This window comes from Botryllus schlosseri, chromosome 16 (genome assembly GCF_051294905.1).
Source record: "Botryllus schlosseri isolate E-star chromosome 16, Bs_hap1, whole genome shotgun sequence".
Classification (NCBI taxonomy): Eukaryota; Metazoa; Chordata; class Ascidiacea; order Stolidobranchia; family Styelidae; genus Botryllus; species Botryllus schlosseri.
In genome coordinates this window covers 8,447,845-8,462,745 of record NC_137251.1, presented here as the reverse complement: position 1 = coordinate 8,462,745, position 14,901 = coordinate 8,447,845, and the positions used below count along the sequence as shown (strand labels likewise).

At 39.6% G+C, this 14,901-nt stretch overlaps 1 protein-coding gene across 3 annotated transcripts in view; it reads left to right on the top strand.

The window, feature by feature from the left end:
• The first annotated feature begins 2,084 nt into the window (after nt 1–2,084).
• The window catches only part of LOC145459188 (uncharacterized), a 38,029-nt gene continuing 25,212 nt past the window's right edge, over nt 2,085–14,901 (top strand). For all 3 annotated transcript variants that reach the window (XM_080337822.1, XM_080337820.1, XM_080337821.1), the window contains exons 1-16: nt 2,085–2,401; nt 2,466–2,560; nt 2,722–2,852; nt 4,937–5,067; nt 5,136–5,277; nt 5,849–6,035; nt 6,181–6,242; nt 6,525–6,656; nt 7,692–7,796; nt 11,037–11,147; nt 11,680–11,731; nt 12,415–12,590; nt 13,300–13,428; nt 13,490–13,643; nt 14,293–14,396; nt 14,501–14,620. In XM_080337822.1, the coding sequence (XP_080193948.1) occupies nt 2,229–2,401; nt 2,466–2,560; nt 2,722–2,852; nt 4,937–5,067; nt 5,136–5,277; nt 5,849–6,035; nt 6,181–6,242; nt 6,525–6,656; nt 7,692–7,796; nt 11,037–11,147; nt 11,680–11,731; nt 12,415–12,590; nt 13,300–13,428; nt 13,490–13,643; nt 14,293–14,396; nt 14,501–14,620 (2,004 nt within the window). In that variant the 5' untranslated portion in view covers nt 2,085–2,228. The remainder of the gene's footprint in view (nt 2,402–2,465; nt 2,561–2,721; nt 2,853–4,936; nt 5,068–5,135; nt 5,278–5,848; nt 6,036–6,180; nt 6,243–6,524; nt 6,657–7,691; nt 7,797–11,036; nt 11,148–11,679; nt 11,732–12,414; nt 12,591–13,299; nt 13,429–13,489; nt 13,644–14,292; nt 14,397–14,500; nt 14,621–14,901) is intronic.

The following is a 14,901-nucleotide window of genomic DNA, read 5'->3' as shown; positions in this document are numbered from 1 at the left end:
AATTTTGAAACGTGTCCTCCTTTCCCGATTCCAAAATATGGTAACCCTAAGAAATGCGACCCTGTGTAGCCATTATATACTCCATGTAACATGCATATAAATTATCAGGGTTTTTAGTATTGACGTTTCCGCTTCTGTGGATTAGTTTTTGGTCAATTTTCCGTAAATAACTCAATATATGCACTTTTTCGCTTTCTCGGAATTGAGTGTCAATATCAGCGACTTGCTCCTGCGAGGATGACTAGAAATCACAAGTCACCAATCCGCTGTCCGGTGGTTATAATGTGGTCTATGCATACTAGACATTTGCTATCTTGAAAGAATATTTATTAGAAGTATTTTTACTGCGAAATCGAGAAATGTGCTGGATAAAATACACGCATTTTTCAATCTATACTCAGAATTGCTTCGCGGGCCGGATGAAATCATTTGGCGGGCTGTATGCTTGACACCCCTGATGTAGCTATATAGGCTACATACAGTTACTGACGTATTTCATTAGCAGTATCTACGTGTGCATGTGCGACACAACGCATTTCGCATGTATAGGCTATTTAACTGTATAGTCGTTATTTGATTAGGATAAAGGACCAATTAATCTGTCTTTAAAACAGCTAGCAAAATGTAATGACTTTAAAAGATCACTCATCCTTCGAAAATTCAATTTTACTTGAATTGTGACTTGACTCGAGTCACCTCCATAAAACGAGTGACTTGACTTGACTCAAGTCACCTTCGAAAATCGATTTACTTCACTTGACTTCAGGGACATTTAGATATCCCTGCTTAACTTGTGCGTAGCATTTGCTGAAGGCCAAAAATTCCATTTTTGTGATGTTCTCAGCTTCTCAGTGACCTGAAAGATGGCACTGTTGCGTTTGTATCAGTTGAAACTACATAATATTGACGTGAATGCTCATTTATTGAAAATCAAATCAAATGATTGACATCGGAAAGCCTATAACACCTTCAACAATTAATTGATAGTTCTACTGAAGTCTTTCGTATCATCAACTATTCACCTTTCGCATTGTTTATGCGTTCTCTTGCGCGAGACGGCCTTTGAAAGATTTTTAATTATTGTATTGTGAATACACTTATGATTGCTCAGTGTCATTCACTTCTTTAACCACTCATCGGAGAGTAATTGCTCTTGCAGTATTGAGATATCAGCATAGTCTTATGACTCCATTTGTATGTGGGTGTTTGGGGTGTTCTGACTTATGATTGTCAGTATCAAGTCAGTATCAAGGGCATTTCAGAAACGCGATTGTGAACTACCTGATTAGTGCTTAGATTAGGATTATGTGGAATTCAGATGATTTTGATGAATAAGTATTGCACTGGAATAGCAACCATATCTATCGTTTTTGATTGAACGAGAGAAGTAGAAAATCTTATTGTAACCGGAAATATGTCAGGAAATCCGGAGATACAACATATTTTGATACGGAACCGTCCATCCATGGCTTGTTGTTGTTGCGAATGCCAACGGTGTGGAACGCACACAATGAAGCGGGTCATTTCGAATAAATAACGCAGAGCACTGCAAATGATTGCTCATTTGTGGGGCCAGACCTAGGGCCCGATGTTGTCAGGGGACTTTCGTAAAAATATTATTCTAATCAGCCCACATTATAAGAGCTTTATATTCGTTAGAAATGTAGGAGATTATTTTAAGTTGAGGGTACTTCGTATATACCTTTATGTAATGACTTGCATTCCACAAAAATATAGGGATTAAGGCATATGATGGACAATAAAGATGTGATATTAAATTTTACCGAAATCGAGAATAAGTTTGTCATATGCGGGTGTTTTACTGTGAGGTAGATGGTTACAAATCATCCAGGATCAGGACAGACAAATTAATTTTTGATAGTTACATTTTAAACATGTACTGTGTACAATTGTACATCAAATATTCATCATGCTATTAAGGGAAAGAATTTATTTTGCCATTGCAAATAAATAAGTACAGAATGAAGTGGGAAAAAAATGGAAAGAAATTTTATTGGATAATAATTGAGATAATTAATGTTAGGAAGGCCGAAGGGTATATGCATGTAATGTTAGTATTGATAGGCCACTTCCTTTTTGCAGGGTACAAGTATTATTTAATTTTACCTGAAAGTGGGATGCGTATTGCATACTATATGATTATGATGATTGCTGCGATGTGCACATGAACAAGTTTATTCCCACGAGAGCGGTACAATAAATATCCAATGAGCAGTCCAAAACATACACGTGGCAACAGTGCCGATGACGCCACCCTATACACGCCAAGCTTAGCCATAACACCGCGTGCTTCTTCTGTACCCGGAACATCCCGAATACCCTCTCCAAATAGGTCAAAGCCTCCCCCGAAGCCGAGGAGCCGAGCATCGACCCCACTCAGGTACAGGGAAATCCCACTGACTAGCATATTATTTAAATAAATTTAATCCTGTCTTGATGTTCAGATCTCGTCCGTCCAGTGTATCGCCGATCAGGGTTGGAAGTCGTAGCCCACACGTCAGTCCGATCAGGGGAAATCATGATTTATCTGTAGGCTCAGGTATCCTATATCGTTAGTCTTATTAGCCTACCGATGACCATGAATTTATGACTGAATGTAAATGAGCATGCTGTTATTTAGAGCTTTTGATATCCCATGTTGTCTTGAGATATTGCAGCTGGAGGCAGGTTTTTACACGTTGACAAATTGTTTGTATTAAGATGGCGGATCTGGCCGTAACTTGGTCAGGTATATCACGCATGATATGATCAAGAAGCTATCGAAGGGGAATGAACAGTTGGACCAAATCAGGACTCTGAACTTCAACCTAGCTGGAGAGAAAAAGATTCGGGTATGTCATTGTTGTTACGTAATCATTAATAAACCCATGCCCACCTATGTCACCGCTCCATTGCCATAATTCAAACATAATCATGTTGTAATGTAATGGCATCTCCGAGAGAGCTCTTCTATTGCTGTAATCTGTAGATTGAGACCCACAGCCTCAGGATTCGGGACGATAGAATAGCAAGACCTACGATGTTTGGTTAGGCTACTTTAATACTTCAGGAACGGCAATTGTCCAAATCCCTGCACTTCCAATAAATGACTGTATGCCAGTAATGGTCTATAACAGGGGTCACCATCCTTTTTGCAACCGAGGGCTACTTTTGCGTAATGATTGAAGCGGCGGGCTACTATTTACTCCCGCCGTTTACCCGCACCACACTGTATTTCCGCTTTGATATTCATAGCACTGGGCAGGACTGGACATCATGTTATCTGTTTCTATAGCAGTCAGTGGGAAGCCTGGCATTGTATGATATCAACTAGTGCGCTGTACTCTGGTATGCAACTTAATTGACACTGCAATTCTGAGTGAGTGTTCCAGATGTGCATTGATTAAGCGTGTTTTGTGTTTGTTTTTGATGAAGTTCATGTCCGAAAAGGCTGATTCACAACGATAAGTTGAACCATAGACGCTTGCAACCTTCATAGCTGCTGCGCATACACCACTGTACTTTACCGTGTCAACAAGGCACCAAACGTTTGCTGCAGACTGAGGTGGTGGTCATTTTGCAGTGTTATAATTTCAATCTTCAACTGTTCAGCATCCAGAAATGACAAGATTTCATTATATCGGACAGCAGCAACGATTACATAAAGTTAGAAACCTGGTATACTAAACTGCGTTGAGTGTAACAGAAACAAGCTGTGTCAAAAGATGCAATACGTAATGGGTATACAGATATTCAAAATCTGCTAGTACTTCACGGCCATCTAACTCCGAATAGTAATATTGTTTACTACTTTGGTATTGTCCTGGACATCGAGCTATCATAACGGAACCCCCCGCCATTTCGAGAAGACCGTGAATGGCATTCCGTCATGTCGCCTGTATAGGCAATGCGGCGTAGGCTATCTTCAATTTCTGCTGGTGATTCTATCACATACATCTATATATTACTAATGGTTATTGAGGATATTTTTAAGTGTTTATATATGTAAGTTACATGTTAGTGTATTTGAAACAAGAATAGCTGAATCAATCAATCTATATATTCAAAACATCACTGGTAATAATCTGACGAATAGTAAATGCTGCTATTCCACCTTTTTTAGGACGGGCTCGCGGGCTACTCATCTAGTCCTCGCGGGCTACCTGGTGCCCGCGGGCACCGGGTTGGTGACCCCTGGTCTATAATCTATAGGCCTATATATTCTCTCATTTCATTTGTTATTTTCTATCCGTAACATATGAGCATGCAGCAGAATACCATATGCTTTACTATGCGTCAAATAATCATAAGGGTCAATGTTCAAATTGGGGTTGGGATAGGGTTGCGGTTAGGGTCAGTATTTGTTTTGGGGTTATAAAGTCACTTGTTAGCACATGCCGCATGCTGAATTGTTATTTTTCATCGTGGCGCATCTTGAAATGTCGGGAAACCATTATCTTCATGTGTTTGTAATTCCCACGACTCCACGAGCTCAATGATGTTTCTTTACTGTTGTGGTATCATGGAATGATTGGCAAAATAATTACACAGTATTTCTTCGGCTTTAATTCAACATTGGATATACGGTACGGATCTTGCAAAATGTTCACCTATTTCAGTTGGGGACTTTGTTATGAGATTGAATGCCCCCCCGGTCTATCCCAGAAATTATCGCTTTTGCTAATGAAATGAAGTAAAATCCACCCATCCATCTATCTGTTCTGTCTATGGTTCTTGTGTGAAACTTGACTTGAATGATTCCTTTATGGTATTAAACTGTGTGGGCATTGAGTTATGGCCTGATCTATATTTCCTAATACTATTGCTACATTACAGGTATGATAGTATCCATGATATGTATAATAATGATGTGGGCTCAAGTTTCAATGTACTTTTTGAAACAATTCTGATATCTCAAATCTGTCCATGTTTTCAGTACATTGAAAATCTCGAAGACTGCAAAAATCTGACGTCGTTGAATTTCAGCGGCAATATTATCATGAAAATTGAGCGCATTGAACATCTGACTCGGTTACGAGACTTGAACTTTGCCAACAACCAAATTAGGTGAGGATACCTTGCTTTCTTGTTTGTCTTATAGTATATTGGTGATGTAATACTCTGTCTTTTTTTAGCAAAATTGAAGGACTGGAGTCGTTAACAAGCCTCCAATTATTGAATCTCAGCGGAAACTTTATTGAAACTGTTCCCATGTGGTTTGTGAAGAAACTGAGAGCACTGCGTACATTGAAGCTTGCTAATAACAAAATATCATCGGTTCGTGTCATCAATTTATTATATATTTTATAACACTAAAATAAACCTCTTTGTAAAGTTGATTATACCATATCGTATCACAGACTGAAATGACAGAATACGTAAATTACCTCATTTGAGATTGGGGTCATTTGAATTAAGACGTGAGCAGAACCTTTAAGAGTCTGTAAGTTCAGATTTTATGATCCACCAATCATAATAATTGCAAATACTTCACTGCAAAGAAATACTTCTGACATTCTCCTGGTATTTTTTATCGTTAATGAGGACTTGTAAGATATTCAGAAAGTTTGAATTTTGTTTCAGCAAACACACTTTACTTTTAGCATTGTTTTCCGGAGATTTGAAGTAGCAGACTGCTCAATTAGCCTACATAGAAATTATCACTTTAAATGTTTTTTGCAACTCAATTTGGTTTTAATTGCTTCTCATAAATTTTTCTGATGTGTTAGTTGATCTCATTCTGAGCATTTGTAATCGTAGTATGGGTTTGACCCGAGCCTACGTTTTTTAGAATCTTCATCCAAGCGATCTTATCGTTTCAATTCTGGTGCAACACTTTTCTCTACAGTTATCCGAAGTTGTGAAACTACGTAACTTCCATGATCTGCAGTCATTGACAATCGCCGGCAATCCGCTTTGCGATCTGTCACATCATCGAGCGTACATCGTGTTTCATTTGAGGACACTGGAACAGCTTGATGCACAAAATATCACGTTGAACGAGCGGTCAGCCGCCAAGAATAGGTTTGCTCAAGGTCAGTAACGTAACTGCGATAGGCCGATAGGATATATTGGTTGAACAGTAGTCTCATTACATCAACTTAATCATTTTCCAATGGACTTTGTTTACTATTCTCGTATAGGCCTACTGCGTGTGTCATAATTAATTTACCATTGCAGAGGAAATTGATCGTTTGTCCGCGGAACTTGGGAAGACAACTACTGACCTGAAAGATTTGAAGGTAGATATTATCCCGGTAATCTGTGGTATTTCTTGTTTTGGAGTGACAAAAATCTTTTCATTTGCAATACTGGGATACGATTGATCTGTTTCCATATGTTTGTCGGTGAAAAGTTATCAATGAAGTTAATAAATATCCCATTCAGGGCAATTACACATAGATCGCATTTGGAATATGCCTTTTTCCAAACACGAAATGTAGTAGACCTAGTAGTTTGACTTGTCAATAGTGTTTGTTCCAAATGAATGTCGGATTCACGACTTTAAATTTTTCTGTCACAAGGAAAAGCATGACGAATCTTTGGACCACTTGGAAATGCTGAATGTCAGAGAAAGGGAGTTGACCGAAAGAGAAGATAAACACGAAGAAATCAGGGAGGAAATGAAAATTGAGTTGGATACGAAGGATGAGCTTGTAAGTGCCTGTGTAGTTGTGGTTGAAGCGTACGTCTGCTTTGACACACGTTGCCAGAAAGAATGGATTTAAAGCATCATCTTGATGTGAAGCATTATGTGTTTGTTTCATTAGTGCGAATTTAGTTACAGGCCAGTGATCTTCAATTTCTGAGCGTGTTCGACTAATAGTTGAGTTTTCTGTTATAGACCTAGCTTACTGAATAATATGTTTTCAATAATTACTAAAGTCTTAGAATTTGATCGATACCAATGGTTTTTGAAATTTTAATATTGACATTGTAATATCAATCCAATTTTATTATTGGTTTTGTTTCTTAACCACTAACACGGATAAGTAATATTCTTTCTTCTACAACATTTTCAACCCAAGCTATTTTATCAAATATGTGCCTCAAGTACACGCGCTGGCCACATATAATGTGACAATGCCAAAGGTATTTTGTTTAACCACTTGTGGTCTAGGTAAATAGACACAGGAATCATAAATGGATAATAAACTGAGCCCACCTCTTATACACTGAATAAACATTTTGTCTGTAAAGCAATCCGTGGATACTTCTTGGTATTGGTGTGCTCCAGAATTCATTGTGGCTTTGATTTTGAAATGGAATCTCGAGAGTTATGTGTATTTTAATGTTCCATTAGTTTTGAAAATCTGAAGTCCTTTACACTCCTATTATGAACTCATCTTGGCGTGTCTGACATCACATTTTTAGTCTGTATTATAAGCGAGTTGGTCATACAAAACTATGCTACCAGCACGTTTGCTTGCCCAAAGTCATGAATGTTATCGTCCTTAGCTACTGTAACTGTTCATTGATTCCCGGATTTCTATTCACACAATGTTGAACTATTATATTCATGTGCCGTGTTGGACAATAGTAGTCACATCTTACTTTACCTTGGTCAATTTATTTGCGTGGGAGTGGCCCAAGTATGCTTCGGACTTTATCTAAATCCCGTAGATATTTGTTCAACTAATCTATGTCGCTTGGCAAGTCGGAATGCTTTTTATTGTTCTTGTTGTTTCTAGCTGAAAAAGAAAGCAAAGGAGTTGCAACGTGCCCAGGCGAGTCAGTTGCAACTGGAACGGGAACTGGCTTTTTACAAGCTGGACAAAAAATTTGAACCGTTCGACGTAAGTTATGTTTATAAAGTTTAAAACAATCATTAACTCTAATTAGCAACCTAATATAAAATTATCAGCATCCCAACGATTTTTTTGTTGTGATTTGATGCCTAGGTCTTCTAGTAAGAGTTTAGCAGATTATCATTACCGGTACTAGTCAGGGCTTTGGAGCAGCCGTAAATTTAGACTGCTCCAGCTCCGGCTCCGGAGCTCTCTTCTATCATACATTAGCTCCGGCTCCAGCTCCGGAGCCGCATTATAACCACTGCTCCGGCTCCGGCTCCGGCTCTGAAATAATCGAATAGTCCTGTCTATATCAGGGGTGGCCCGCAAATGTGGCCCGCGAGAGGGTTTTGCGTGGCCCGCGAGGTAATGTCCTATTATACTATCGAAAATGAATAGCTCAGATTGTGAACTTGCAATGCCAATCAAAAATTACAATTCTGGCTGCGACGCTTGAGATGTTGATGACTAAAATATCAATTCCGACGCATTGGCAGATCCAGGGTCCAGTCACATTTTCAGTAAATCGTCGCACATTACAATAAACTAAAATAGTAGCGAAATTTTTATACACGCTTCGCGTATTTAATTTTCACACGATTTCTTGCTTGATGGCCTACCCCCTACTGAAAATGAAAAAAAAAACGCCTAATTTAGCCGATTGAGTCTAACTGTACGCAATTACGCAATTACGGAAGAAAGTATTTTCGCGTTTGCGCTCGCATAAAATCGTCGACGGTGAAATGTAGGCACAAAATTATTGTCGCATATTATCGGAGACCTTCGTTATCGATGTGTCCAGACGCCGAATAGTCATGTCCTTGCAAACTGAGCCTAGCGGGTGGTATACAATAGACTCGCAACTCTCACCTAGTTTATTTATAAACTTGGAAAATTTTACCCGCTTGGCGTGGCTAGTGGACCGCGCACTCATTCGTCAATTGCATGTGCCCCTTTAGCCGAAAAGGTTGGCCATTCCTGGCCTATATAGATTACTAATCGACTAATAGGTTAGTTATCTATAGTAATCTAGAGTCCGTCAGCCGTCAGTAACATCCGATGTAGCAACAAAGACATATAGGTTAAGCCAGGGGTGGGCAAACTACGGCCCGCGGGCCGCATGCGGCCCGCAACACCGTTCTGTGCGGCCCGCGAGAGTCTAAGGAAACTTTGTAAAAATATTGATAAAATGCGTACTAAAAATCGAATTAATGCAGGGACTTCATTAAACTTTTTCTGAGTATATTTCACCATGATAATTCTAAGACAGCTTTTCTCAAACTGGTGGGCGCGCCCCCTAGGGGGCCTGAAAGCATCTGAAGGGGGAGGCGAAGCTGAGCTCAACTGAAGAAATTATCGCGCCCCGCGCGATTTACATCCAATTCCTATTCACTGCTCTGTATTTAGCTAGAATTTGATATTTCAAAGTCTTTCATCCATAGTCGTAACCTTCCATGCCATCACACTATCCGTTAGGTTTGCTTGCATCCTTGTTGCGTTTTGTGATACGACGGTAACTGTGGCGCGAAATCTGCCACCATCATAGGGGTGGGGGGGGGGGGCGTGTCGTGTCTTAAAGAGTATGAAACCACTTTTATAAGGTACATAGGCCTACTTCCTATATTAATTTTTTGTTTAATTTCTGGCGCGACAGCCTGATATCAACTGCTCAACATCACAGAAGTCCTAAACGAGATTGACATAATTCAGATCACGAGTGGGATTTCAGATTGGCCACTCCAGTATCAATTATTTCTGTGATGTGCTTATAAAAAAGGATTCGTGCGTGTAGATTCGTTCTCTGTATGCGTAGACTTGGGGTATTTATATATTATTAACACATAGTAGAAGCGTGTTTGAAGCTAACATGGTTATGATGCTGTTAGCACTATGTGTCCTAGAACTGAACCAAAAGTGGAGTTAGTAAATCTAAGAACAGATCGCTGCTCACAGATTTAAATTTCAATCCTTTTAAGAATCGGGACAACCGAGTTTCATCTCTATAGTTTTGACAAATTGGTTATTGAGGTTGACCAGCCTATGAAATCTCGCCACTATATTTCTGACGCGTGTACGATATCATTAAAGCTATGTTTGGTTTGTTTTAAATAAGCACATATATTATCCCTATGTCCCCACTATATAATCAAATACCAATATTGCGTATTGGTTTATAGTCAATGTTCCATCTAATTTTTTACGAGTATGCGCACACTCACTGCGCAGACCCTTGGACAACAGTGCGTAACGACTAAAAAAAAGTAATTACTTCGGATTTTTTGTGCGCAGAGACCGTGCGCAGCTTAGATGGAGCATTGTTTATAATCCCAATTTTATATAGTGCGGCCCGCGAATGGATTCAGATGCTGAATGCGGCCCGCGAGCTCAAAAGTTTGCCCACCCCTGGGTTAAGCCGTGCCGGCTTGTGACTTCATACTGAATACTTGTCAATTGTCGACAACATCACAGTTGCACTAGAACGCAATTTACTCCATGCCATTGCTGTGCACAGCATTAAAATTCAGGCCTGCTGTTCAATTATGATAAATCAGCAGATGTAGTTGTTGCATATATAATAGCATCTTATGAAATAGGTCGGAGCCGGAGCTACTCCTCAAATAACGGGCTCCAGCTCCGGCTCCGGCTCCGGCTAAATTTTATGTAGAGCTCCGGCTCCGGCTCCAGCTCCGGTGAAAATGCACGGCTCCGGGGCTCCGGCTCCGGCTCCAAAGCCCTGGTACTAGCTATCGAAATCTGCATTATTCACAGGAGCCAGGCTAATACTAATATTGGTTGATGACATGAGGAAATCTAAATTCGAAAAAAGCTGTGCACGTTACTGTAATCTACTGATATCTGAATTGAACCAAGTCCAGCATTTGTTCCGTCGCGGTCGGTTTTGCAACAAATCTTTAGATGCATCGCAAATTTGTAATATAATAAACTAGAAAACTCACAGGACTCACCCTCAATAGTCTATTTTCCAAATAAAAGAGATGCAAAATGCATGAGCCTTTTTGAGAAGGTCACATGAATCCCGTTACTGCATCATATTTGATCCATTTCTAGGTTACCCTACCCTTATGATTTTCTAATCTTGGTGTGATTCAACTTTATGTCACCCGACACATCCTGGCGGTACTTATAGTCTTGAAAGTTTTTGACATTTTGGTCATGATTGCATGCCTACTCCGTGAGAGTTTGATTGAAAATATTGTACCAAACACAATTTGAGTGTTATCTTAGATACCACACGGACTAAGTGACGAAGACGATGCTGGTGGGGATGCACCCTACATCGGAAAATCTGCGTATAAAAGAAATCAATTTGCAGTTCCCGGAAAGGCACCAGGAAATGTGAGTATACGTTCACCCAATTTACACTATGTGTGAACTATTACCTGGAATTGCACTGATATTTACGCTTTCCGTGTTTGTTTGTGGTGTTCATGGTGTTTGTCGACTACTGTGGCCATTTACACCAGGCCAATTTTGTTCAATTTTATTTCGTAGCAGCCCACTTCTAGGCTTTTTATAAGATACGGCTTGCACAGATGATATGGCGAGGAGGAGCCTAGATAAACCTCTAGCACTTAGGTAGGAATTCTGAAGTCGACCTCGGTCGGACTCGAACCCGCAACCCATTGGCGTTGCAGCTGTGGATTATACCACTGCGCTATCTCGCCACCCCTTGCTTTCTGTGTGATAATGATCCTATAATTAAAATCAAACAATTGCTTTTGCATCATATTATACCCTGTTTATTTACTTGGTGACTAGTACGATGCAGGGTCAGTGGAAATCAGAAGAATGGCATGTAATACCGTAAATAATTTTTGTCATTTATTGCTATTCTCTTTTTTTGTTCTTTTAACTTACATATTTGCAGGCTTCCACAGTTGACGCCGCTCTTCAGGAAAAGGAACGGTTGCTACAGGAAGGTGAGATTTTGTGTTGCATAGAGATAAGAGACGTGATAATTAGGACAAGTTTTTGTTGCAGGTAAATCCGTGGAAAGTTGCATTTATTTTTCCCAAAAGAAAAAGTCGCATTTATTTTTTCACAAAAGTTGCACTAAAAGACCGCATTTTGGTCGGTTGACTAAAAAAAAGGTCAACTTTCCAGTTCCACTCCCGAGATACAGTTTGCCATCCACATTCTCCATTGGTTGATTAAAAAAAAAGGTCAACTTTCCGGCTCAGCTCGCAAAATGCCGGTTGGAGAGTTACTTCAGCGCTAATTTACGGTGTTTCAGTCGAATTTGGCCTTGTATTTCACCAAAATTCTCAGAAAACAGTGACATAATTTCCAAATATTTCCAGTAAAAAGTTGGTTGCATGAAAAATGGAAAAATCTTTCATGTAAAATCGAAAAAGCTGCAAAAAGTTGCATTAAAAAATTGACAAAAGTTGCAAAAAGTTGCACTATAAGATCCTTTCAAACAGCCTAAAACAGCATTCTACATAACTTCTGAGTAATTAGGAAGCTGCCGGAAGCTGTAAAAAAAAGTTGCCAAAGTTGCAAGAGCTTGCTCTTGTGATAACGAATTTATATTATAAAAATATTTTAAGACTTTCAAGTTGCATGCAAACATTTCATTTTGACGAAATCTCAAATTTTTCAGCGGCAAATCGACTGGCGGAGCTACAGCGGGAGTTACGCGACACCGAGGCACAAATCGATGATGCCAACGACGAGTTGGCGAAATTGCAACAGGAGGCCATGGAAAGGTCGATGACGGAAGCAGAGAAAGACAATTTGAGAAGACGCCTCGCCGGCAAGATTCAGAAAGTTTGTCAGGTCAGTCAGCCGAGTGATATATAATGACTCGCATTCATAATAAAAATTTTCCCAAGTCTCAACAGTTTCTGGCCCTATTTTCCAAGTATCAGGACTGATAGACGAAATACTAGTAATGTGGTGACTTTACTATTCAAGAAGTTACAATGAAATGTCAGTCTCGGCTGTCCTAGTCTCGAGTCATATGACTATCACAAGTCTTGCACAATGACTCAAGTCAAGACGAGTCATCGAAAAATCGTGACTCGAGTCATTACAACCTACTGTATGCACTGATTTTGTCCGATTCTGAAACCAGAGTCGTAATAACTCGAGTCCTGACTTGAGTCGCAATGTTTTACTTGACTCGAGTCATTTTCGTAAAGGAGTCATTTTGCAAAAGGACTTAATTTATGTATTGACTCGACTTGTACTCAAGTCATTGTACTCGACTAAGTCATATGACTCGAGAAATGCTAGATGTCTTGATTCAAGTGTCGTTTATTATGAATGATGACTGGGACTCGAGTCTCATTGACTCGGACACGACCCGTTGCTCCCTAACTTGAAGTCGGGCTTGACTCAGTAGTGAGATGAAAATGACTCGACTTGACTCGAATCAAAACTATAGAAGTAAAACTGACTTGTGGCTACAGCCCTGTTTGAAACATACGTAATTTCCGAAATTCGCGAAGATCGCGGCAATTTAATTTCCATTTTCCATACTCAGACGAAGGAAGAGGCGGAAAAGCTGGAAGACGAGCTCGAAAAGGACCGGGAGGCTTTACGTAGACACAAATTGGAACTCGACAGGATGAAGTCACGATTGAAAAAGCTCGACCCAAACAGCCCGGAATATGTACGCTTTCCAGTCGGCTGTCTGTCTGATTGCTGATTTTATGTCGTCCGCACTTTTGCAGGCGCGACTTCGATCTCAGATAATAGACAAAGAGAAGACGATAGCGGATTTGAACCAACGGATCAGAGAGAATGAAGCGAAATTGAATCGTCTCATCAAAGGGATCGCTATCGATACCGAGGCGATTAAATCTCTTGAAGAACAACTGGCTAAAGGTGCTGTAAAATATTGTTGTATCTTACAACAGAGGGTCATGTAGAGTTGAGTTAGCATAGCGAACTCTTGGCTTACCGGTAAGAAGTGTTCTAATAGCCCTACGATACTGTTCTGTGTTTGTGAAGCATAACGGTTCTGTATTTGTGAAGCATATCCTTGAAATTAGTTGGTAATGAATTAGTGGCAATGCCAACACAAACCAACACAATTGTATATTTGCACGGTGAATGGCGCTTTGGTGTAAACAGACATGTGTTACGTCTCCATTAATTATAGCCTTATATCAATTAGGCTGTAAAAATTTATGGCATTGATGGGTGCAATTTGTTGCGATAACAGATAAATCGGCACTTTTGCAAACCAGAACATTTCCTTTGATATTTTGAAGGTCTTTCCGCTATTCGACAATCTTTGCATGAGCTAGCATATTGTTTGGAAATACACATACAGCAAATAGCTTTTCTTGTCGTAAATGGGAAAACTAATTTCGGTCATCGATCATTCTTCTGATACTGTGACATATCTTATTCAGTATAAAAATGATTATTAGGAAAATATACTATTTATGGAATTGATTTATAATTTATGAGAACTTTTATTGGAGCATGTCTCATAACTTAACACTTCACACATTCACGCATTTGTTAGGTACCATGACAGAAGATGACGGATTGAAAGGCGAATTGGAAGATATCATATCGGGACTGCAAGATTACATTTTGAACGTACGGCAGAAGGCACACGCGCAACAGGTCTGGTGGTGTGGACTCTTATTCGTTCACTTCTTTGCAAAATGTTCTTATTTCGAAAGTTTTCGTTGTTATCCATTGACTATAATTCTTAAATCACATTTTAGACCGAATTTGATAATATCTTGCGAGATAAAGAGCGGTTGTTACGCAAGCTTCAAGCTCTGGAAAGGGCTAAAGGACAGTTGGAGGAGGAGACTGAAGATTACGCCCAACTACAGCAGCAGGTAATGAACATTATATTGCGGTTTGAGAATATATAATCTCTCCTTTTCAATGGGTGAGGTTGTGCATTTTCGTTTGAGACGTTCAAATAGCCGCATTGTCTACATACATCGAGATAACGGCATCTATTTGCCTTAGGTGACCTTAATATCTACTAATAAGTGATATATACAGTTAATCAGGCAATTTCTTGAGTTTTTCATCAGCCAAATTGCATTGAGCATTGCTTTGAAGAATAACATCATATTTATCTTTCTGCAGCAGTATTTTTTGACCCGGTAAA